Source organism: Pleuronectes platessa, chromosome 6 (assembly GCF_947347685.1).
Source record: "Pleuronectes platessa chromosome 6, fPlePla1.1, whole genome shotgun sequence".
Lineage (NCBI taxonomy): Eukaryota > Metazoa > Chordata > Actinopteri > Pleuronectiformes > Pleuronectidae > Pleuronectes > Pleuronectes platessa.
In genome coordinates this window covers 19,736,376-19,761,175 of record NC_070631.1, presented here as the reverse complement: position 1 = coordinate 19,761,175, position 24,800 = coordinate 19,736,376, and the positions used below count along the sequence as shown (strand labels likewise).

Sequence of the window (24,800 nt, the reverse complement as noted above, 5' to 3'; positions counted from 1 at the left end):
AAGGCAAAAAGTATTTCAGTAAAGTGCGGTGGTACAGGATGATTGTAGAGTGTAAAGCATAAGGTGATACTGAAATGAGCAAAATAATATACGATAGAGATTTTTTTTTAAATATTATATGATGTGCTACATGATATAGCTATGATAAACAGGGAGTGTGAAGAGGATACTGATGTGCAAAATAGTGTAAAAAAATAGAATAGTGTAAGTCCTATGTAGATTGTGATGAGAGAAAAAAAAAAAGCTAGTATTTATTGAATGTGATGGATCTGTTGTAGGGTCTGACGTCAGTGGGAATAAAGGACCTGCAGCCGTGTTCCTCCTTACACTGGGGTGCAGCAGGCTGCTGCCAAAAGAGCTGCTCGGGGCGTCCACAGTGTCGTGTAGGGGGTGAGAGGTGTTGTCCATTATGGAGTTCAACTTCGCCCACATCCTCCTCTCACCCTCTTCCTCAGTGAAATCCAGAGGGCAGCCAGGACCGAGCTGGCTCTGCTAACCAGTTGGTTCAGTCTTTTTCTGTCCCTCTCAGTGCATCCACACTCCCAGCATACAACGGCGTAAAACACAGCGGAAGCCACCACAGGGTCATCAAAAGTCAACACCTAGGTATCTATAACCCCCCACGATCTCAATGTCCAAGCCCTAGATGTTCAGATGGTGATCGACTTACAGCGAAAGTCAATCACCATCTTCTTTGTCTTGGTGGCGTTGATGTGAAGGTGATTATGATCACACCAGTCAGCAAAGTCAGTTATGACTCCTGTGTTGCAAACCACCACATCAGGCCCACAGTGACAAAGCCAGACATACTACGGTCTGTTAGTGAGGCAGTTGATGGTCATTGCAGCCTGGTGGCAATTCACTCCAGCCCCCTCCAGCTTTCCCCTGAGCAGTGATGGCTGTATTCCAATCCAAATCCAAAACAACTCCACAGCCCAGCTACTTTGTGTGCTCTCCGATCCGTAGCTTCAACAACAGCAAAACAAGCACAGGCTGCAATGCATATGTGAAAATGCATATTCTTAACAAATCAAGCTTATCAGTAAATTATTTAATAATTATTTAACAAATATTTTACAAATGGCTCCAACAGACTAGAAACTCATAGCTGGAAAGAAACAGTAAACCACACATATTTATGGGGAAGCATTGGTTTTCCCTCGTAGCTTTGACCATCAAATGATATTAACATGACATTAATGTAATGCAGAATGTCCACTTCAACAGAAATCTAACCGACAGATGAGGACAGCCACTAGAGGGCAGCAGCACACTACCGCTGCATGTGTTCCGTGGGAAGAGGAAGAGGCAGAGGAAGCGGTAGGTACAAAAAGTGACTGACATGTTTGGGTTCTTCAGGAAAAGTAAACCGGTGAAAATACGGAGTTTTAGTGAAAACACCAAGTATGGAGTTGCAGCCAAGGATCTGAAGGAGTTGATGAAAAAAGCCTGCAAGACATTACAGGTGAGTCTGTTTGTTTTTGACACCCGCACCGCCCGTTCCTGTGCCTGCTCGGTGGAGATAAGGAGAGAAATCCAAAACAACAGGAGAAGCCCAGGTGTTTGGTTTAGTCTCCACAGAGGGACTCAACACGTTGACAGTCACTGAACATAGGAGTTTATCCGCTGCTCGGTAAACACAGGCATGGTTTGTGTTGGTCCCGTTCGGGGTCCAGTGTGAAGCCTCTCCTAATGGAGGGATCAGATGATCGTCTGTTATCTGCTCGGTACAGACGACGTGGATCCACTGCAGCCATGTTCACAGGCTCCTGACACGTCACAGTCCTCTGCACACACGATGAGACTCAACTCTACTAACACACACTACAAGGGCACAGGAGCAGGTCAGAGAGGCTGGAAGAGAATACAGAGGAGGAACACACACACACACACACACAGGAATACATATACATACATATACACACACACACATACATACATACTTGTATACACACACAGACATATATTCATATATACAAATTCAAACAAGCAAATACATATAAAATTGACCAAAATTAGAAACCATAGATCAGTGTGCATACATGTACTCACAAATCGCAATTTTCTTAATTTCAGATCAAGTGATAAAACAAACATTTACAGCAAAGATACATTCAGATAAATTGGACCTTTCATATCCAAAAAAGGTCCATGATGATAAAACAAAAAGTACAACATACATTGATAAGTAGCTTATGCATCGTGGAAAGGAGAGTGAGGAGGTGTAACACATGACTGACCTCCCTCAGATTCAATGTTTGTCTGTTATCAAGTGTTTGTCACAGTGATCAGTATGTGCTGGAGGCCAGACGCTGTGTGCTTGTCCACTCTCTTTTGAATTAATATAAGATAAATAAATCTATTTTATCAGAGGAGACTGCATCACAGGCAGTTATGCAGATCATCACTGTCTTCACATGGACAGATTGTATGAAAAAAAAAATCCCACAAGTAGTCCGAAGTTCTCATAACAATATAGTTGACAGATTTGTAAGTGCTTCCTCACATCTGGACAGGCCTGTGCCACATTTTTTCTGTAAATAGTTACACATGAGAATCAAAGTATTCAAAGTGGTTGTGATAAAATACAGCATTTAAATATATGTAAAATACTGGATGTATAAGTTGAAAAGGGAATCGTTATATAAACTGAAATAGCGTCACTCATTGTTACTGTTTTATTATCATGTCTTCCACGATCCAGGTGCCGCTGGTCGGTGCTCACGTTTGTTTGTATTCTGATGGGACAGAAGTGACGGAGGAGTTTTTCCCGACTCTACCGGACCACACTGAACTTGTTCTTCTCTCCAGAGAGCAGACGTGGAGCGGGGGTAGGTGAAACATCAAAGTGATCTCAGACATTAAGAAAAATATATATATAAAGACAAATGCTTCAACTGTAGATTTCGAGCCAGGATGATAGTGTTGCTTCTTGAACCTTATAACCCCTGTGCTTTTTGATTTCAGTTGTGTGTGACATCGGCCAGTTACTGAACACAGACCGACACGCAGACGGCCTCATCAAAGCAGCAAAGGACCTGCTGTCTGACGAGCAGTCTCCCAAGAGACGTAAAATCCTGACCGACCTGCTGCAGAACCTGGAGGACAGATCGGAGCTGGAGAGCAGAGAGGAGGATGAAGAGTGGTTCAAAGGTAAGTGATCCCTGCTGCAGCATGTTTCTGCCACAGTGACAAAACAGTATTCACTCAGTTTTAATAACAAGAACACTGGGCAGTTCAAACTGATTTTGAAGTTTTAGAGACAAACTAACAGAGTCTTCTTGCCCCTGCTGCTCTTTCTGCTACAACACAGATGCAGTAACCTCCCTGAGTTGTTCCCATGTGTAGTTTTATTTATACAGTGCAAAATCTGTTTTCTAAAGGAAGATTCACTTTGTCAGTCACACCGTACACAAGACAAGTAAACAGTAGAACAAGATTACACTGCAGCCATCTCACCAATGTAATTTAGAATGCTATGGTTTCCTCAGTAGGTATAAAAGCTATTTAAAGTTTAATAAAATGGTAGTAATATGAGTAATATGGTACAAGCAGACATTAGGATATTGCACACAGCTGAATGAAATGACATATTGGATAAACTTGCACATATTGATCATAGATAAATATAGAACCTCATGAAAACTAACATTTATGCTCCAAAAGAGACCAATGTTTTTTAATGGTAGTGACACTGTGCCAAACTTAAGACAAGCTTTTTCTATCTATATTACAAAAGGCTCCAAGAAATAATAAAAAATCCAAAATCTCCGGTTCATGTGTTTTGTGGACATTGCACCCAACAGCTTTGGAGATTAGCTCCTGTGACGTTTTGCACTTGAAGTCTGAGAACTGAGAAGCTGTACACAGCTGTAATCATATGCACCCACCAGGTTGAATAATTGATTATGTTGTTTATGAAAACTATTATGGAAGTGAGGAAGTGCAGAAACGTGACAAGCATTTTCATTTAATCATTTAATTTAAATGTATCTTTTATTGGACCTAGAAAGTCCCATTGAGATATAATATCTGTTCTAGCAGGGAGTATCTTAGCTACTTAAAAAGAATGTCAACAGACCGGATTAGTCTAAAGAGTAAAAACAGAAACTTGATAGTCATCATGTTGGCCAGATTTTCTTCTGTTAACTTTTTTCATGACTCTAATCGACTCCCAGTTATTATCTGATCTTGTCAGTCTGTCAGTAGAGTCTAAAGGTTTACGACAGTATTCAGTGACATGACCAGTTCCTCCTCTGTAGCTACTTTGAATCGTCCATGATTCATGATGTATTGCAGTGTGGAACTGGACTCGAATATTATCACATTTAGGACTCGCAGCTCTGAGTGTGTTGGTAACATTATTCTTAAAGTAATTTATCGTTTCTCTAATTAGTGAAATATGAAAGAAGGTGATGCAACTAATGAAACCATGGGAAATGGTTAATATATATAAATGAGCATGTCCTACACAAATTCTCCAGTCAAACAGAAGAACAGCTCCATTAAATATATTCACTTGAGCTTGTTGATAAGTTGAGTTTCATTTTCAGGTGTCGACACTCGATTCAAGACAAAGTCTGCCTACATGAAATTTAACTGTGGAAGCCGGATACGAGGCTACATGAAGGAGGTAGGACAATGAACGATGAATCCTCCTCCAGCAGTGCTCTGGCATAACATCTACCAGCTTGTTTTTTTGTTTTTTTCATTCTCTGTCCTCAGGTGGATGATGCCACCAAATCTGTTCAGAGAGCCCAAGTCAAGGCTGAGTTATTGAAAGCATCAACATGTCTGGTAGAAAAGCTGAAAGCAGCGGGATACAACGGCTGTTACTTTGACAGGACGGGAAAGGAGCCAGATCGCCTCTGCACTCGGGAAGGCTGGTTTACCTGCCAGGTAAGAGAGGACTAAAAACAAACAAGTTAACCCGACCTGGGTGAACATACAATCAACATGAACATGTGACCAAACACCCAAAGGATTTTTGAAAGATCGTTTAAATTCCCACTCCTGTTGCTTAAAACCCCCTGAAACTCTTCTTTGTTGCTCAAAAATTACACCTTCCTTCATCATTTCGTGACTGGGATCTCTGAATATGCTGATGTGGCCCCGCCCCTGCTCCTCGCCCCCCCCACCCTCACAGAAAAACAAGATCAGCCACAGTGTCGCCTGCTTCGTTAGCTTAAAATATGTATTTTATTGTATAAAGGCCCAATGTTGAAATGCATAAAAACGGTCCTGCTCTCCGTTGTGTCCTCAGGGAGCATTTGACCAGGACGTGTGTCTGTCTCTGCACTCCATCAATCCCTACGGCAGCCGAGAGAGCAGGATCATATTCAGCACGTGGAATCTGGACCACAGGTTGGACACTTTGAGCTCAGTCAGAAGAGCAGGCCCAGCTTCCTGCTGGCTGTGGCTGCTGTATTAAGAGTGAAATTTGAGCTGCAAACATCCACAAAGTAACGGGCAGCTGGACAACTGAAGTCAATTCTAATTCAGTCACATTATGAGCACACAATATATTCTCTTATATGTTAAGTATTAAAGTCTAAATACACTGATAGGTGCGAACAACTTTTTCCTTAACTAGAGTAAAACAATAACAAATTTCTCCTCATTGCACAGGAGAAATTTCTTATACAATGGAAATAAATGCATTTGACAATTTCTGACAATCTTTTATGTTTGAGGTGTTATATTTGTACGGACAGTTGATTTTAGGTATTACAATGTGCTTTTAAATGTGTATTTCATGATGTGCGCAGTTACTTAATGTTTAAACTAATCACACATAAAGCAGCCATGATAGTTAATGAGTCCTATAAGTACGTAAGCTGCTTTATGGCCACACTTAACAGTCCTCCTTCATCTTGTGCCCAGGATAGAGAAGAAGAGGACGATCATTCCCTCTCTGCTGGAAACTCTGCAAAATCACAAGAGCGCCGACGTCAACCTGACCTACTTCTACCGCCTGCTGTTCACCAGGGAAAACCTGAAGCTCGTTCACATCGTGTGCCACAAGAAAGGAGCTCACAACCTGCTGTGTGACGCCAAGAAGATGTATAGAGCCGGTAGAAACACAGACAAGGGAAATCAGAGGGCCAGAGGCAGGAAGAGGCTCCTGAGCTAAAATACATTGAAGGAGTTTTTCATAATTCATGCTGATAAGCTGGGATGACAGTGTTTATCAATACATTGAAAAAGTCTGTGAATAATTATCTCAGGTCTGTGTAGCCAGATGACAAACACATGGTGGCTTTACCTGTTTTACCTCATTATCCTGAATATCTGCTTTCTGAACCAGTGCACCATGCAGAGCTCTAACACAGACTGACAGAGGTTAGTTAGACACGAGCCATAATCCCACTTCACTTGAAATCATGAAAAACATTTATTTGATCTTTATGTTGGCACAATGCATGAACTGATTACAATGACAGCTCACTGTACAATAGAGTGCTGGTTTTCTGTCTGAACCCTGTTTAATGTGTCTGAACCCGACCCAAGCTTGATGTTATACCTGAGTACAGACATGTGCAGTGGTAAAGAATCAAGATGACAGCCCAGCCAACATGAACCGACCCGACACAAACATAATTTGTCAGAACCCGTCGGGGTATCCGCACTCTACTGTACAAGGCATTCGTTAAGTCAAAAAGGTTGCATAGAAGAATATGAAAAGCATTTTGCATAAATAGGGCTGTAAAAATATATATACATTTTCTTGGGCAGTCAGAACAATCAGGTATATACAAAATTTATAGCAAACAACTCTTTACTGTAAACCTCTCATTTGAAGGACTACGTGGCATTTTCATGGTAGAGTTTCAGTTGTTGTACAAAACTGATGACTTTGTATCAGAAACCTCAAACATTTTAAATCATGTTTTTCTTTTAAACATTTCATACGTAATTTTGTTATTTTTACAAATGTGAACCAAGCAGAAAGCATGTCAGTTTAAATTATTAGCTGCATTGACTGAGACATACTGATGCAATTGTCTTAATAAGCTGCCACAAATTACTGAGCACATGAAGATGAATTAAGGAGGATCATGAGACACTTGGTGAACAATGAGGAGAAAACTACTCATGTAACATTCAATGTCAAAAGTGAATATATGATATTAAATGATGTAATTTTGAAGCTGTACTTATGCGTGGGTTCCTTCTTTCCTCATCACATTCGTTCAGTGTGAAATCTTTTCCTGTGACTTTTGCATTTTATATCTTGTCATTTGTAGATTTGTGAGTAAAATGTGGTCTTTTTTAAGTCAGCACTGTATTTTGTTTCTCAAAGTTAATCTAGAACAAAAAGGTCTTCTTAAATTACATTGTGCGGACAGATTTATATAAATAAAACCCTGTCAACACACCCTCCAGGTTAAGTCCAGATACAACTGACCCGGGGGGGTGGGAGCCCAAATTGAGCAATAAGTGGAACAAGTGCTACTCTGTTGTGCTGAAAATTAAATTTTCAGGAATCAGCTCAAATTTTCTGGTTAGAAAACAACTTGAAATTTCTTGTGCATGTGGACGGACATTTTGAAATTTACCATCAAGTGCCCCTGAAACTGTTTTACCAGTCAGAATTTCCAGTGAACACTGGTGTGATGTTTAACTTTTTGAGCTGTTACACATCACTATAGCACACGGTGATGGAAGCAGGCTGGGGCTGAATCCTCCCATATTAAGTGTCATTCGGCGTCTTTTTCTTTAGTGCCGAGAGGTTTAATGTCCCTCGTCAGACATAACTTCATTCAGTCAGAAGTGCTGTCACTCATCACTCAATGCTTCCTCTGTCTTCCTGCTGCAGTCCACCTCCTCTTCATCACTGTCCTCTCGGGCGTAGTAATGTCGCCTCCTGTGCTTCCTCTGGACGGAGGCAGAGGTGGCTGACGATACTTCAGGAAAGTCCTGTAGAAAAGGGTAGATTTTGGAGATAATTCAGTAGAATAAAAAATAAAAAGTATCAAACTTCAGATTTAACGCAGAGGAGATAGTCCATATTAGAATACTTGTAATGAATCAAATTAACATATTTCAAGTATAGGTATAATTAAACAAAAATGCTATTCTTCGACAGCATGAATGTAGTTAAATGTAGTATACGTCCTTTCTTCAGCTTCACCAAGGAGATAATGTTTTTTATTGCCGTTTGTCTGTTAGCATTTTTGGCAAAGATGATTTCAGCTCATCTTGAAATTTACAGTGCTTCTTAAGATGTGCCTTAAAGTGTTTATCTTATACACTGAGCATCAGCTACTATCTGTAAGTCAGCAGAGAATGTGTGGTTACAAAATGAAATCAAAGTGTAGAAGATTTACTTGACTACAGATGTGAGTGCTTGTTTGTATCTTTGACACAGATCCTTCTACACTGGTCGTCAGTGGGAACGGCTTCTAGTAAAACCGATCTCAAGCAACAATCCATTTGAGCTGCAGGTGGTCCCAGTCCCTGAGGTAAACAAATGCCTCACCTGTACAATATCCAGGTTTCCAAAGAACTGCTCTACAGGCAGAATCTGGTTGCTGTCGTCATCGGGGAAGATGTCTTTGCCGGTTTCTTCATAATCCATCTCCTCGTGCTCCTGTTTCTCCTGGGTGCTGTTCAGTCTGCAGCCTTCCACGTCCAGCTCCGTCCTCAGCTCGTTCTCTTTGCCCTCCTGTCCCTCGAGCTCTGGTGACGCTGAGCATCTCCTCCTGCCAGGGGACTGGTGGCACTCACAGCTGATGTGAGAGGGACGACTCAGGGTGCTGACTGCTTTGCTGTGACCACTGACTGAGGAGCTGCTCGCTGCTGCAGAGTGTGTCTTTGAGCTTTTCCTACACCTCCTCCTGGAAGCAGACACCTGTGACATAAAGATGAAAACCAGCGTTAGGATGAGGCCATGTACTTAACCGTATAGTCGATTTCAGACATGAACTCTGGAGAGTGTCCTGAAAATTGGGTCTGAACATTTTCTGGAGTTTGTCTTTCACATATGAATAAGGCAGCAGGAGGTCTTCCAGGTCAAACCTCTTCACAACAGGAAAATGTCCAAAATGCTAAGGCGAGTAGAACATATTTGTAATATCTTTGTTTTTGTTTGGTGTCCCTCTCCTGTTAGAAACATAAACACGCAAACTAGCTCATTCTGAACTTTTCCATTTTACTAGGAGGCTGGCAGGTAAAGTTCTGAAAATGTTTTACCGAGCAAATTACTTGGACATTTGTGTTCTCACATACAGCCCCTAGCAGTTGCTAATTATAATGAGATGAATGATCCAATTCAGGAAAAGACATCGACTATTATTATACACACACTTTAAAGAAAGAAATAATTTAACTCAAGATATTCTCATTAAGAAACTGTTGCACATGATGGCTGTCTTCACATGCTCTTTGTTAAGGCTGCTCGCTCCTGTATACATCGAACTATGGGACACAAACCTTCCCGTGGCTTTTGACCTCAGAGCTGCTCTTCCTCTTTCTGGACTTCAAGCTGCCATGTTGACCCGGCATCTGCAAAGCAACATAATGTGGTTTGTTTTAATCCAAAGAAGCAACGCTTATCAACCCCTTTATGAAAACAACTGTATATAATGAGGGAGGCATTTAGATTGACTGATATCACTTTCCACACAGGCCTGTCAAAGAGAGCGTGAACATCCATTTACTGCACATTTGGTTCTGTGATCCAGCTTTAAGAGCATCAACATGTTGGAAGTATTTTACTGCAGTGTACCAGCTCTGGCAAACACATGAACACGGCCTGTGTACACATGGAGAGTATGAGTACTTCAAGTGGCTGCCTCAGATAATCATAGTCATGTAGTTTGAGTTAAGAATACTATTGATGTCATGCGGTGACCCTCCCAGGAAAATAAAGTGAAGAGATGAAGGGACATATATATCTTCATTCTTTACTCAGAGAGAAACATGTGTTGAATAAAGTAGAATCAGTGATTTACTGCAGCCTAAAGTCCTGGCGGCACCGTGAGCGACATGCTGTGGAGCATGACTGAACACATGGACGTTCACACGCAAACCTTGATCCTAAAATTCCACCATGAAGGATTGTTGATGATAAGGCCTCCTCTATCAGCAAGATGATCATTTTGTTTCCCTCTAAAGGCAAGTGGTATTTAGAACTGTCTTTCCATTATGTTCGACGATTTTATTTCCCGTTTAGACAAACTCCTGCAGAACACCTCAGCATATGAATCCGGATCAGGAGGAAAGACCCCAACTGGGCCCCACGCTCTGACCAGCCTTCACTGTCTGAGGTTGTCTTGTGATTAAAAGGCCCAAACACCACATGACACCAAGGAGCCCAGCTGACGATATGACCCTGACATGCTGGGGGTCACTCATATCTGCAGGAGATCCCTGAGATCTGCTGGGGGTTGGGAACTTTGACATCAAGTTAGTGCGGAAGACCTTCAAACACACATCTTGTCCTCTGTTCTACACAACACATAGATATAATGACTGAGCACTGTGCAGACAGTGAGGAGGATTTACACATCATTGATCTAACTCAGATTTGTAGAATGTTTTGAGATTTAAAAAAAAAATTCACTCAGGAGCAACAGTGAGTCTTTAAACTTGACAAAAATAATAATGTGACATGTATCGTGATAATTATCAATATCGACTGATGTGAACGTTTGTATCTTGTTAGCATTTTTGGTCATATCCTCCACAGATGAACCTGTCACCCAGCCAGCCTCAGCCTCTCCAGCGAGAAACAACGGCTTATTTTGCCCTGGACACAAACTTGAAATGGCCACACTGAATATTTTACTATTAAAAATGATAATGACAACAATAATGCGTTGAATCCCATCTCAGTAATTTTTCCTCCGCCAACAACGCCCTTAAAATCTGCCGACCAAACTCCGTCCACAAATAGGCAATTTTACTCATTAGCCACGACTCAAAACCTCCATTAACCACTGAACTTTATTCCCTTTACACGTCTCATTAAACCCTCTCAGGCATTCTCCTGTTGAGCCGAATTGAAGTTAATAAAATAAAGTTCGCACCTAATTTGTTAAGCGAACATCATATGTACCGCAAGGTTCCCGAGCGTTTAGAAATCCAAATTCCCTACAAAGTTTCGTCACATACGCCATGGCGGCAAGAGGCGTATGAAGCATAACAAGTCATATCACGTGGAGCGAGAATTAGCCGCCAAGTGTGTGTGTGTGTGGGTGGGTACACCGATGCTAAGCTGTTATCTCCCAGGAGCTGGCTCCACTGTCCGATAATCAACTCACACAGGTCATCTTAATGCAAGCCAAGCAGGCCAACGAGAGAGCAACAAGCTAACAGCAGCTCCTGGTCAGCGGGGTCTCAGTCGGCTCGGCCAAACGCTCACCTCGTGCATCGTCCGCCGGGCTGTCCTTCGGTTTTTCTCCCACCTCGATATTTAAGGCTCCAGCTCCTCGTTCGGTCTTAGTTCAGATTAGCAGCGGTGTTGAGCTAACGCTACACGGCTGTGTGGCGCAGCTACCTCCGCGCTGTGTGTGTGTGTGTGTGTGTGTGTGTCACTGTCAGTGGAGCCGCCTCACTGGGTTTCGTGTTTCCTGCTGTTGGGGGTCAGATCGTTCCCACTCCTCCGCACCTTAAACACTGGATCGAGGGACCGTCCCAGTTCCTCTCCCATGACTCGAACCCTGGACCGTGTATGGAGAAGACCCTAACCCTAAATAAGAAGAACCCTTTGCTGGGGAGGGGGTTCATCCAAGGAGAAGCCACAGGGGGTAGACAATTTCCTCCTAGGAATTAGGACACCACTCACTACGTCATCAGCAGCCTACCAACATTATTAGTTGATATCTGACAACTGCAGGACAGACAGGACAGACAGATCTATTGATCAATACACAGTCAGTCAGTATGTTTACATCAGTCATTTCAATGGAACACTGGTCCTGTCCATAGTGTTACATTGAATTGAATTGAATTAAATTTATTATAAAAACAATTAAATTAAATATGCACATCCTGCGAAGAAGCCCATTGTGCAGGAAATGGCGTATGCCAAAGCTAATTCCGATTTATAAAACCATGCCATGCAAAACCTGAACTCCAAATCCGCCCTCCACACGCCCAATTTCTACTATAAATGGTCAATGCAAAACACGTCACGAATATTAAATTATGAAGCTGACCAATGGGCTTCCACCGTGAGTCCGGACGGAGGCACGGCATCAAGTGATGGGAAGAGGAAGTGAAACTTTCTGACACTGACATCGAGGTGTTTGTTAGTGAGGTGGAGGTGAAGAGCGACTTTATGGGACAGCAGTGATGTCACTAATAAAGAAAATACACTGATACTCTGCCGCTGCTGCTGTGGATAACACAATGTGTGAGATCAGAAATCGATGAATCCTCGCTTCCTCCTCATCCTTCCATTCGCATGCACACATCGTGCAGAACCCCGCACCGGTGTCACGGCAGTATTTATCCATTTACAGCATCGGACCGATTCCCTCACATCAGTGGATCTTTGCCTCCACTCTGGGATATTATTTGGAAAGTTTCTTCATTTCTTGTAAGTGGTCTCCTGTGCGCTCTGTGCGCTCTCTGTGTTGAACATATGCCAGTCAGATTTACGATAAGAGCTGACCAGACTTGATCTGGCCCTATCGGTCTCTCACTGATTGGTCAGTCATTGGTGTTTGCTGGGAGAAGGCCCGCGATATGCAGGCATATTTTTTTTAATTCTTTAAACTTTGAGACAATACATTAACAAAAAAAAACACGAGGACAATAATAGTGAGCCGAGTACCTGCGTGTGTGTTGTTTTCTATTTTCAACTCTATAATTATATATTGTATTTTTTAAATAATAATACTAGTAATAATAGCAATGATCTAATAGATAATAATAATGGAGGAGAAAATGTATTGATAAAAGAAATCAAAAAAAGTGTATTAACCTCATCCTCATCGATGTGATTTACAATAACAGTTAATAAGAACCATTACTAGTATCGTCACTACAATGGATTATTTTAATTAAGGGATCCTCATCTTTTCCATTTTCTGTGAATACTTGTTGTGGGGTTCCAGTTACCAGTGATGAACAGGTTCATGGTTAAATCAATGTAAATTTATCGTTAAGATTTAACTAAGCTGTGTGAAGTAACAGAACGGATGAGGATGGTAGCCAGATGTAATAACAAGAAATGTCCGCAAGATGGCGGCAAGTGCCTTTTAAAATGCCACAACATGGCAACATGTTATATATATATATATATATATATATATATATATATATATATATATATAAAACCTGCTATTTACAAATAATGCAGAGCCACAACAGCACTATACTTTATTTCCAAATAAACTGTTATTTGAGTCAAGTCAGATTTATCTATATAGTACGTTCAAAACAACAGGGGCAGAGGCAAAGTGCTTTATAATTATGGCAAAGTATAGATTAAAAGCAAGGATAGGAAGTGCAATTATATAATCTAAATATATGAAAGAGATAATAAGATACAAAAACAAAAAAAGATGATATTAACATAAAGACATAATCAGGGTGAAATCAAGCGCGGTTAAATAGGAAGCAGTTTAAATTAGATTTAATGAGGGATTAGACAAGGAGACTGAACAGGATACTAAAAGATGGGGGCTACAACAAAGAAAGACTCATGAGTTTTAATTATGAGAGAAGGGGGGGGGGGTGAAAGAAGCTTTTGTGTGGGTGACCTATGTGACCTGGGGGCAGCATGAGGAACCAAGCGATCAGTGATCTATCAACTGGCGAGACCATATAACCCTCTGGTTAATCATAGGACCGTTACAATTGTTCCTTTTCTAGATAACACCGACATACGTTCCCTTTGATTTTTAATTGATTCGTTTACGAAAGTTATGGAAAGTTTGACTGTTCCACCTGCAGATCACTTGTTCCTCATGTAGTCACCAGGTGAACACATACAAGTCCGGAGCTCAGCCACATACCCACTGATTAATATAGCAGCAAATATCTATGATTGTTATATATTGATTGATATTTTTGGACGAATTCTATAAATATAAAGATCTAAAAAAAAGACCCCTCTATTTTTTGTAATCTAAAAATAAATATAATGTGTTTTCTAAAATGTTGAATAGTGAAGACATGTGCTCTTGTACACAAGTTTTGGTGAATGGCAATATTTATCATGCTCTGTGCTGTATTGGATTTGTCCATAGTAGCCTATCACACATTTCTAATAAATGTGAATTATTTAATTGTATCATTCTTTGATTTGTATTAAGTTCTATTTGTGGCCCGATTTACTATGATTATTATCATATATGTTACATTGTCTTAGGCCTATTGGCTGATACTATTTTTTAAGAAAGAAAGAAAGAAAGAAATCGTAAATTTTTATATTGTTTGTTAGAGAAATAATTAATCTTTATTTTTATATAGATTATAAGAAAACGCAAGACTTACATCGTTTTTATATCGTTTTTTAAAAAAGAAAAAAGGAGGAAAGAAAGAAGAAATCAAATTTGTATATAGTTTTGTATCGAAAGAAAGAAAGAAAGAAAGAAAGAAAGAAAGAAAGAAAGAAAGAAAGAAAGAGAGAGAGGTGTTTGTCACATGCAGATGAGTGTGAGGATGATGGGGGGAGGAGAAATGTGGCAGAAGGGGAGTTGTGGAAGTTGTGGGTGAGAAAGACGTGGGTCTGTCCTGCAGCTCACTTCAGTCACTCATAGAGAACCTGCCGGGGGCCACGCACCAGGAGGACAGGCGATGTGTAACTCCGCAGCGCGGGGACATGGGCAGCAGGGGCCCCGGGGCCACTCCAGTGTCAGCGCTCTCACGTAGCGGAGGACGCATCTTGCGGTGTCCACCTGAGAAGGGGCAGCGGCGGTGGTGGACTCCCCTCGGACGCGCTGCTGTGAAACACTATGAAGGGTCCCGCTTGTGAAGGTCTCTGCGGGGCGCAGCGCTGACAGCCATGGATCACCTCTTCCGGAGGAAGCGACTCGGTCTGCTGAAGCCGCTGCTGAGCCTCTCTCTGGTCTTTGCCTCTTTTCTGATGATCCACAAGCTGAAGCTGGCGGAGAAGGACGGACTGGGGGTTAAACACGCAAGGGACGCAGACTGGTGCGGCTCCGGTTGCTTCTCATTCAAGAAGGGAGACGTGAAAAGTGCAGTTGGGAGCTCGGAAGCCCCGGTGCTCCACAAGGAGCTGGACGCGCAGCGGGTTTTGAACGGGACTCCTGCGTCCTGGGACGCACAGGTTCTCAACTGCAGCGAGGACGCGTCCGTGAAGAACCAGGACTGGTTCCGGCGCCTGGACCCGAGATTCCACCAGTTTGTGCTGCACAGGCACTGCAGGTACTTCCCCATGCTCATCAACCACCCGGAGAAATGCGCGGACGGAGACGTGCACCTCCTCATGGTGGTAAAGTCCGTTATCGAGCAGCACGACCGGCGGGAGGCCGTGCGTAAAACCTGGGGCAAGGAGCAAACCATCGACGGGAAGAAAATCAAAACTTTATTTCTTTTGGGGAGTCCGACGACCGGCAAGGACACCAAGAACCTCCAGAAACTGATCGAGTACGAGGACCGGATCTACGGGGACATCCTGCAGTGGGATTTCATGGACACCTTCTTCAACCTGACCCTGAAGGAGGTCAACTTCCTCAAATGGTTCGGCATCTACTGCTCCGGCGTCCAGTTCATATTCAAGGGGGACGACGACGTCTTTGTGAACACGCACAACCTGCTGGAGCTGATCGGCTTCAGGGTGGAGGAGCGCAAAGACGCCGACCTGTTCGTCGGGGACACCATCTCCAAGGCGATCCCCATCCGGAACAGGCAGAGCAAGTACTACATCCCCAAAGAGCTGTACGATAAGCCGTACCCGCCTTATGTGGGCGGCGGGGGGTTCCTCATGTCCTCCTCGCTGGCCAGGAGGCTCTTCGTGGTCTCGGAGGCCCAGGAGTTGTACCCCATCGACGACGTGTTTTTGGGCATGTGCCTGCAGAAGCTCCGCTTGGCGCCGCAGATGCACCCGGGCTTCAGGACCTTCGGCATCACCCGGCGCAGGGTGAGCCCCATGAACAGCGAGCCTTGCTTTTACAAAAACCTCATAGTGGTGCACAAGCTGAGCGCGGCGGAGCTGCTCAGGATGTGGAGCGTGGTGCGCAGGGAGGACCTGGTGTGCGCGCAAAGGACCTCCGTGTGACTGTCAGGGTTTAATCAACTCAAGCTTATCAAATGTCTAAAGCTGAACTGAATTTGTACTTTGTATGTTGCATCGTGTGTGTCTTCATACATGATGATCCTTACACATTTCAATGAATGGAATTTGGGGTTGTCACCAGGCAAACAACTACATCTATATAAAATGAATCCAGTGGTTGTGCAGGGTGCATTTCCTCTCCACGAACCTATTTCTTACCACTGTGATTTTCCATGTTGTTAAACCACTACCACACAGTGTCCAAACAGTACTGGGAGGCCTCTAGAGGTTTCTGATTCTCTGTGCCATTTCGAAGTGGAGGCTCCTGGTTCCAGTGTCTTAAACCTGACCTCCAGTGTCCTCACAGAGGCATTGCCATGAAATAAAAGACCAGACTCAAGAGAAACACTTGAGTTTATTGTGATTTTGTGACTTCAGGATGTCCAAGATGAACGACTCGGACTCACAGCACGGTTCAAACCAGCTCACTATAGCTGAGTGATTATCTTAGAGGGTAAATTTGAAATTGTAAAAAAAATATCTAAATGATCTGAATTTAAGTTAATATATTGTTTTATTTCACCTGTTTTTTTTTTGTTTTTTTTTAATCAAGTGTTGATTAGCTTGTGTTGGATTTTCAGAGACAGGCCAAAAGAAAACCCCAAAGAAACTGGTCTGTAAAACTGTGGATTTCTGTATGATAGTGTAAATAAAGCTGGATCTCTCCATCAAATTTATAAATACAGAATGAATGGGTGTGTCATTGGCAGCCAACAGCTGGAGAGCAACATATCACCAGGAAATGATTTCACTGCAGATGAGTGGACATTACTTCAACAAGTGTGTGTTTGTATATTCTTTGTGTATCATAGGGTGTTTCACCAGATCTCTAAGGGCTGACAGAGCTTCATCTCAGGTCATTTGAACACTTTGGTAGAAATAGGGACAGACACCATCTGCACTGCAGCTTTGTGATGCTTTAAAAAAATTAAAAATACACTCACATTTTGAGAAAAAGTCATTTAATGCCAAAATGTATTCATAAAACAATTAAATATCCACTGTTGCAACAGACTACAGAAGCATTTTAAAGCCAATATGATTGATTGGCAGCTTAGAAACCAAATATATACTCGGTTGTGTATCAGCTACTTTGGAATAGTTAAGTTGATTGTGTAGTAATACAACAGTTGACGCTATCACACACAAACTGTCCATACTCGTATCATATATATAAAAATCGGACACCACCGCAAAACATTTTTTTAAAGTCGGTTCAGAGACTCACAGACGTTTTGTTATTTCTGCGCGAACTGTTGTTGAACCACAGATATATTAACATCAACACTGTCCCAGTCCTGTGTAGTAAGTACATCAGTAGTAGGAGAATATCAGTACTTTATTAACTGGACATTGTGGTTGAAATCAGTTTAAAGCCATTGAAGCACTTGAAAAGGTGCCGGTCAGCCATTGTCACATCCAGCAGAATACGTGCTGCTCTAAATCTTACATTCATCTCCATCTTTTTTTCAAATTCTACAATTCTGTTGAAGTTGAAATGGCCTACTCTGTCTCTCACTAGAACCCGAGAGCACAGAAACCAGCCATCTACTCAGGATTGTCGGTACAGGCGTTAAGAGGAAGAATACAGTAAGTCTTAATTTCAGCAGAAAAAGAAAGAATTGTCCCTTTAGGGCTGCTCTAGTCCTGAATGAACTGACTCCAAAAGAAAAATGTAAACAGATATCAAAGTGTGCAGCTGATGGTAAAGCTACACCGGGTCAACAATGGCTTTAGGACCGAAGCGTTGACTGCTAGCATGTGTCAGAGGAAAGAGTCCTGTGCTTGTAACTGAACCTGATCGCTCCTCTCCTCTCATTACTCCTTCAACAAGCAAAGGAGCGATTCCGCGTATCAGACGGCGTCATCGTCTGTGGCTGAGTGTCAGTGAATGATGACATCATCACTGAAGAATTGATTGATGTCACGCTGTCTATGAAAAAGGTCCCAACTTAAAAGCATGGAAACGTTTTCTGGAAATCCTTTGTTCCCCATGGACTGTTTTGACCAGCATGCTCAGACACCACTGTTGATGAAAAGTACCTTTTTGACCATGATGCAATAAAAAGTTCACATTCAAAGCAACATTAAACAGCTCGTACACAACTGCAAATCGGAAAACATGTTCGTTTACAAGCCCGTGAAAACAAATGTCTTGGGTGTCTCTGTGTTTAGCTTCGTCAAGACTGAGAGACTAACCCCGATGGTGTCACTCTGACGTCATGGAGATGATCTCAGCTGGGGCTCGGAGACAACGTGTTCATAAGCAGAAGCCTGTTCTGTGGGCTGAGGGTGTGGAGCTCCGAGTCGTGCATGTTTACCAAACACACGGGGTATAACGAAGATACGCTATCGGTCGTGTTTTGGTAAATACAAACTAGATATTGTTCCAGGGTGACATGGTGGTTTGGTGGTTCGCACTGACGGTTCCCTCTTTGTTAAAACAGCAATGTCAGCACATTTACGAGACACCGCAGACTTTAGATAAAAGAGTCCATTCATCTCTTCACTGTGTCGATTCTCTGTCACTGATTAATTAATACATGACAAGAATTTAAGAAGAGATAATACGGTACATCTACACTGTCTTAATAAGTGAATACAATACCATGTTGTAATGCCAGACTGTACATAAGCTGATAAGACAGATGTATTCCCTTTTTCTGGTAGCCTTAAAAAGCTCTAGCATATTAATGGCTTCAAACAAAAGCCTGGCCTGGCCTTTAAAATCCTATTGCATACGTCAGTTAATACATCTGGAGGCCGTCCTATGCCGTTTCTAAAAGTGCTTTATTCAGGAGCATGGGAACAGGGACGCGTGGAAGTGGGGCGGAGTTACTCGAGTGATGCTGGGATGTCCCCAGAGGTGCTTCTGTGGAACCAGCTTCATCGCTTCCCCGGCGAATGTCCTCTGGCCAGAGGAGCCAGGGCTGGGATCCGACTGCCTCTGCCAATGGGTCTGCCTCTGGCCCCGACCGACCAGGCCTGCTTCAGCTTGGCTCCTCCAACAGCCCTGCCTGTACACACACACACGCACACACACGCACACACACACACGCACACACACACACGCACACACACGCACACACACACGCACACACACGCACACACACGCACACGCCCACGCAGACACACACACACGCACAATGATACTCTTCCAGTAAACCTTTACCAGAACATTGAAGAAACCCCTGTGTTCTGACACTATGTTAACCAAGAAACAAAAAAGCCTGCGTTATCTGTTATCTGACTATAAACATGGAGGTTTCATGACATCAGGAGATTTGTACTGTGAGGTCACTCAGTCTATCACAAGGCTTATTTAAACCTGCGGTACAGTAAGATGATAAGTGTGAACTGTCCGCCTCAGAGTAGAATCAGTAGAACGTCAAAATCCCAGACAGAACAGTAAACAGATCCAGAGGCTTTGATCAATACTCCATTAACATTCAAGTATGATTTCTTTATTTGTATAAGATTTTTTATTATAATTTGTTTTATTGAATAATAATTAATCATTTCTTTCTATAAGGAAATACGACACATGTAATGAGTGTGGTTCCTGTTAATGCCGTCATCTATTAACTCTATTGACCGTGTGACGAGATGTGTCAGACAATCAGAGGGGATCATCACCTCTACCAAACTATTTCCTGGGGGAAATCCCGATAAGTAAACACATTCCCTACAGAGCCATCGTCCCTTTAGACCCACACACCTGACACACTCTGGTCCCCATCCAGACAGGAATACGATTTTATCTCCACCTGCAACAAAGTCGTCTCACTGATCATCTTTCAGGCTCGTAGACACATTTTGTCTGACAACAAAAGTCCTTTGTTGAGGTACACAGACAAACTGTGGTGGGAGGATGACAAATCGGTGGTGAGTTCCAAACCAGCCATGAATAGAAAGAGAGAGGTTGACTGAAAACGTGCCATTAAGGATAAGTAGAAAGAGAAACTGGCCGTTGTGAAGACGCCACTAAATCAGAGCATTGAGAACTGCAGCTGGAATCGTCATGTCAGCAGTAATTAACAACTTTGAACCATGACTACAGTGAAAAATGTCAAAGCAAACTCACTCACATGTATGTCAGTGTGTGCACCTGCTCCTAAGGACTTGCGTGTCCACGGTTATTGAGTTTTAACGACTTAATGACTCAGTCAACCTTTATGCAACCTTCCTGGATCTGTAACAGTGGAAATGTTGCAAGTGGACCATTTGAGTACCAAAGTTTTAGTCATAATTGGTTGGCATTAGCTTTTAAGAAGCTCTCAATAGATGCAGGGAGATTTTGATAGTTTGATTGTTTCTGTTTAACTGTCCTTGTCTGTGATGTTGTCACGCAAAATTCACTCTTTATCTACTCACCAGTATGTCGATGGATTTTAAAGGCAAGATTCTCACTGTAATGATGAAAACTGCTTTATACAAAGGCAACTACATAACGTGAATACACTGTTGATATAAACAGTCAATCGTGTCATATAATGAAAATCATAGAATTATGAACTATCCGTTGTCAGTATTGGTCTCAGAGTGTGATAATGTTGAAGACCAGCAATCACTGTAATTATTAGCAGTCTGCATACAGCCACTACCATGACTGTGAAATATCACTAAGAATGGATACACAAACGCCCACTACATCTGCCTCCAAATTACATCTGGCACCATTAGTGCATAGCTCCTCCTGTGCTGTGAGGCAGGAAGCCATAGAGGAAAAGCAGCAAAATAAAATGTCGCTAACAAGCATAGGCACTTTCTATAGCTCTCCCACTCGGCGTTGGGGATGTAGGTGTGAGAGGAGGGGGTATGAATGCTTTACCTTGTGCTGGCTGGGTTCTCTGGGACACCGCAGTCCTGCGTGAGTTTTGTTTACAGCCCTCCCTGCCCATGAGGTGAGCCTTCCAGGCCTGGAACAGGGACAAAAGTAGCTCAGTGAGTCCGCTCCTCATGCCGGTATACCCTCTCGACTGGGACGACCACGGGTGACTGTAGGCCCAGTCAATGCCCGAATGGCCGCCCTCCATCCCACTAACACTGTCGTCTTTGATTGGGTCTGCGCTCTGAGCTCTGGCAGCGAGAGTGTGACTTTTCCGTTAGTTTCTTCTTCTTCGCAAGATTTTTAAGGATGTGTGAGATGACAGACTGCATGTTGTGATTCAGTTTCTGAATGAGAGCGCAGATTAGCTATAACTCACAGAAAACCTTGATATACTCTTTTAATCTCTTTTATGTACACATCAGTGGTAAATGGCTGAACAGCAAATCACTAAAAACTGAAACATGGTCAAATATTCATGTTTAATCATCAATGATTTATTTTTGTTATGATAAGCACAGTGGAAGTGTCTCATAAGAAACAGATATTTACTTTAAGGCTTAATTCCAGCTAGATTCAGTCTTGTGTAAATCAGGTGCACCTTTTCTTTGACTGCTGTACGTTTCAATGGCTGCTGATAAAGAGGCTGATTTAACACTCAATCGATGCAGTGCTCTGTGTGGCTTTAGAATGTTCAATATGACGTTCATCTGACCACAGCCAAATCAGTCATTTGTATAAAATGGCAAAAGCAAAGAAGATATTTTATTAAATGTAGCCCACTACTTCTTGCTGTAACCACTTGAATTAACACAAAATACTTCTTCTCCTCATTCTTATCATGAACTGTATGCAAGTCAAACATATACGGCAACACACAGCCTATCAAGCAACAAAATAAAGTTCCATCCGAGGTACCGGTGGAGAGAGAGGCTCCTCTAAAGACGAGTTGCATGATTCATTAAACTGACATAGACAGAGACAGGGGAAACAGACAAATGAGAGGAGACACGGTGGTTACATCTTTTAGCGGTGCAGTCCACATTCATTCTACTTTTTCCCGTCACACAAAAGTGGACAGACACCGAGCATTAGGGATGGATGAGCGGCCTCAGGAGAGCTGAAATATGAGAAGTATACAAGATAAGAGTAACTATTGTCTCTGTGTAATATAAAACATAAAGCTATAGGCAGTTAAAGCTCATATTCTGGAGTTCCCACTTTGATGGCATTTCCTCATTCAGACGTTCTACCTGTTGAATAATAAAATTACTTCCTGTTGCAGGTCTGAGGAGAACTGCTACTATTGCTGGAAAATAAAAGAAAACTGTACCTTTGAACACAAGAGAACAATTGGTCCAGTGTTTATAGTTCGTGTCAAAAGTAAATTGTTTCATCAATGAATAGCTAATCAGAATATTATTATTTTTACTTCTCAGTTTAAAATTAAAGAGCGGAACAGCGACCGCCAACTTTTAGAACGGCTCTGGTTCCGGAAATAAAATTCAAATTCATTTTCTCTACTGACGTTTTAGAAAATCCGTATGAAAATGTTTTAAACATAGAACCAGGCTGACCAACTACCTGAGGAATCATAACCATAAAAGGCAAAGGTACAGGACTGGGTGCAAAATGATTTTAAGAGTGAAGGAACTACGCATCCCAGAAAACATCGCGAATTACCCCTTTCCATACAACTTCCAGAGCGCATCTTCTCGAATCTAAACTTTTAGTTAATATAGTGTTGCAATATAATGGAGTTAGTAATTAGTAATATTTGAGTATATAGCATTTCATATAGTGTTTATAAGTCTACGTTGGACGGTTTCAACGTTATGACTGATAATCAGAATCTCTATTCAGTAAATGAATAGGATTTTTTACTTCCGGAGCCACGCTGTTGAGTTCTACAGGAATGTGAAGAATGTGATGGACGTTACTTGATCTTGAGACAAATGTAACAGCCCAGTAAGAACTAAGGCTTCTCCTTCCTTTGAAGTCTTTAAAAGGCCAACAATGGTGGTGTTTTACCTCCACACCTGTTTGGTGCTCAGGCCTCATATTAGAGGCGTTCTAGTTTCTGTGTTGATATAAAAGAGGGAAAATAGAGAAGCGCACTGAGTGAAAACATTTTATCGAACTTCACCTTTACAACATTCAGCTTCTTTTTTTCTTCCTCATTAATTTGACTATTTAATGATCTGGGAAGCAACTAAACAAATCTTTGTTTATTGTCCTTTTTGTTACCTCAGCCAAGGAGATTATGTTGTCTGTGTTCGTTGCTTGTTTGATAGTTAGCAGGATTACACAAAAATTACCCAATCAATTTGAAATATTGTGGAGGGGTAGGGCATGACCCAAGGAAAAACACACACAATTGTGGTGTGGATCTGGATCAGGTGGCGGATCTGCAAATTGTGTTTGACTTTCTTTAAGATTGTGAGATATTAGACATTTTTCCTAATTTGACTTGATTTCTCGGACTATTACTGTATTTATGAGTGTGTGCAATTTGATGCAGATCCACATAAAAGCCTGGATATAGTGAATTTAAAAGTTGTTTCACAAATAGACTGTTGGGCCTTGGTGGTGGTATGCACTCTCATTCTAGTTGCTTATATCGCAGTAATCGGTTTAGGGTTAAGGTTAGGGAACACAACACACTGGGATGATGGTGGAATAACTGGTACAGCTGGATCTCCTACATGGATACGTATCTTATACGTCTTACCTCCTCCCCAGGCATGAAGTTGTTGTGGCACAAAGGACAATGGTTGGAGCCTTTACCGGAGACGGGAGCTGAAACAGAAACACGACACTTTTAAGCAGCCCATTATACAATTACAGCAAAAGAGCCCTTAACACACTAAAGAAAATGATGAAATTACACCAGTGAAGGAGAACAGTTTAAAATGCATTATACCCTGGAGGAATGGGAGAATGGTAAACTATCGATCTCAAGTTACATTACTAATTATCGAACTTATCAAGAGAGGCGAGACAAACTTGAAGTTTTGGCAACACAAAAGCCTCACTGCAGCTGTCAATTATTTATGGGAACATATGGGTGATGTGGGGTAAACCTTGTTTTGTCTGGCTTTTTATTGTAAAATTATTCAAACAAGCTGGTTCTCATAACACATGTAGCACTGATGAAGTGAGCTTCCCCCTCAGGTTAGTGGATAAATCAACATTTAAGGTCCGTTCCTCTGGTAAAAGCAAACAGCAGATGCTCTAAGAGAAGCTGGCCTCACCTTTCAGACACTAAATAGTGGTAACAGGGTTTGGTATTTTGCCCAAACACTGCTGAAACCTAATACCTTGGAAAAGTACTTGAATGAATGAAGAGCATCTCTTCTGGTGTTTCATCATGTTTTTTTAGGGGCTTTCTTTGGGGCCACAAATATATAACTGTATTCATATTTTTGGCATATTCACATTAACATAGTTCACTGTCTCTGCGTTTTAGAAATGTAAGAATAGACACTTTTGGGCGATTTGTAACAGTAAATATCCTTACTGTTTAACTAAATGTCATAAACAAATTGTTTACCTAATCAGCCACCAAACACACACTGATGTTCTTTCTCCAATGGAAATCAGATATCGGCCTTTTTCACAGCAGACATTTTGATATGTCACAGTAGAAAAGCACAGGTGTAAATAAAAATGTCACATGGACGTTTGACTGGGACACTTGACCTGAGCAGAGACTAA

General features: G+C 42.0%; 4 protein-coding genes across 11 annotated transcripts in view; 2 read left to right on the top strand and 2 right to left on the bottom strand.

Annotated features, from left to right (window-relative positions):
* The first annotated feature begins 1,227 nt into the window (after positions 1 to 1,227).
* dffb (DNA fragmentation factor, beta polypeptide (caspase-activated DNase)) lies at positions 1,228 to 7,156 on the top strand. Of its 2 annotated transcripts, none has more exons than XM_053424639.1 (7): positions 1,228 to 1,320; positions 2,705 to 2,831; positions 2,968 to 3,153; positions 4,554 to 4,633; positions 4,726 to 4,899; positions 5,264 to 5,364; positions 5,884 to 7,156. In XM_053424639.1, the coding sequence occupies exons 1-7, from the start codon at positions 1,243 to 1,245 to the stop codon at positions 6,131 to 6,133; spliced, it is 996 nt and encodes a 331-aa protein (XP_053280614.1). In that variant the 5' UTR covers positions 1,228 to 1,242; the 3' UTR covers positions 6,134 to 7,156. The 2 variants fall into 2 exon arrangements, with proteins under 2 accessions (XP_053280614.1, XP_053280613.1); XM_053424638.1 differs by having other exon boundaries at positions 1,287 to 1,465.
* Positions 6,371 to 12,022, bottom strand: c6h1orf174 (chromosome 6 C1orf174 homolog). Of its 3 annotated transcripts, none has more exons than XM_053424640.1 (4): positions 11,369 to 12,022; positions 9,436 to 9,507; positions 8,483 to 8,854; positions 6,371 to 7,920 (listed from the first exon to the last, which is right to left on the bottom strand). In XM_053424640.1, the coding sequence occupies exons 1-4, from the start codon at positions 11,375 to 11,377 to the stop codon at positions 7,780 to 7,782; spliced, it is 594 nt and encodes a 197-aa protein (XP_053280615.1). In that variant the 5' UTR covers positions 11,378 to 12,022; the 3' UTR covers positions 6,371 to 7,779. The 3 variants fall into 3 exon arrangements, with proteins under 3 accessions (XP_053280615.1, XP_053280617.1, XP_053280616.1); XM_053424642.1 differs by lacking the exon at positions 11,369 to 12,022 and adding an exon at positions 11,034 to 11,163; XM_053424641.1 differs by lacking the exon at positions 11,369 to 12,022 and adding an exon at positions 11,063 to 11,130.
* Positions 12,023 to 14,645: 2,623 nt separating this feature from the next.
* On the top strand, positions 14,646 to 16,936 carry b3gnt7l (UDP-GlcNAc:betaGal beta-1,3-N-acetylglucosaminyltransferase 7, like). The gene has a single exon (XM_053425332.1). The coding sequence runs from the start codon at positions 14,963 to 14,965 to the stop codon at positions 16,196 to 16,198; it is 1,236 nt and encodes a 411-aa protein (XP_053281307.1). The 5' UTR covers positions 14,646 to 14,962; the 3' UTR covers positions 16,199 to 16,936.
* A 268-nt stretch (positions 16,937 to 17,204) lies between these two features.
* Positions 17,205 to 24,800, bottom strand: part of cep104 (centrosomal protein 104) — a 30,292-nt gene continuing 22,696 nt past the window's right edge. For 4 of the 5 annotated variants that reach the window (XM_053425326.1, XM_053425328.1, XM_053425327.1 and 1 more), the window contains 3 exons: positions 23,815 to 23,882; positions 21,087 to 21,174; positions 17,205 to 19,272 (listed from right to left, as the gene is read on the bottom strand). In XM_053425326.1, the coding sequence (XP_053281301.1) occupies positions 19,142 to 19,272; positions 21,087 to 21,174; positions 23,815 to 23,882 (287 nt within the window). In that variant the 3' untranslated portion in view covers positions 17,205 to 19,141. Of the gene's footprint in view, positions 19,273 to 21,086; positions 21,175 to 21,322; positions 22,204 to 23,814; positions 23,883 to 24,800 lie in introns of those variants that run through there. The other variant, XM_053425329.1, reaches the window with a different exon arrangement.

What these genes read in the sequence shown, in the direction of transcription:
- dffb (XM_053424638.1), top strand. Translation starts at nt 1,343, where the DNA reads ATGTTTGGGTTCTTCAGGAAAAGTAAACCGGTGAAAATACGGAGTTTT. An exon ending in GGATGAAGAGTGGTTCAAAG is followed by an intron (nt 3,154 to 4,553) that starts GTAAGTGATCCC and finishes TTTCATTTTCAG; the next exon opens with GTGTCGACACTCGATTCAAG. An exon ending in ACGTGGAATCTGGACCACAG is followed by an intron (nt 5,365 to 5,883) that starts GTTGGACACTTT and finishes TCTTGTGCCCAG; the next exon opens with GATAGAGAAGAAGAGGACGA.
- c6h1orf174 (XM_053424640.1), bottom strand. An exon ending in AGGTCAAAAGCCACGGGAAG is followed by an intron (nt 8,855 to 9,435) that starts GTTTGTGTCCCA and finishes TTTATGTCACAG; the next exon opens with GTGTCTGCTTCCAGGAGGAG. An exon ending in GAAACCTGGATATTGTACAG is followed by an intron (nt 7,921 to 8,482) that starts GTGAGGCATTTG and finishes CCTTTTCTACAG; the next exon opens with GACTTTCCTGAAGTATCGTC.
- b3gnt7l (XM_053425332.1), top strand. Translation starts at nt 14,963, where the DNA reads ATGGATCACCTCTTCCGGAGGAAGCGACTCGGTCTGCTGAAGCCGCTG.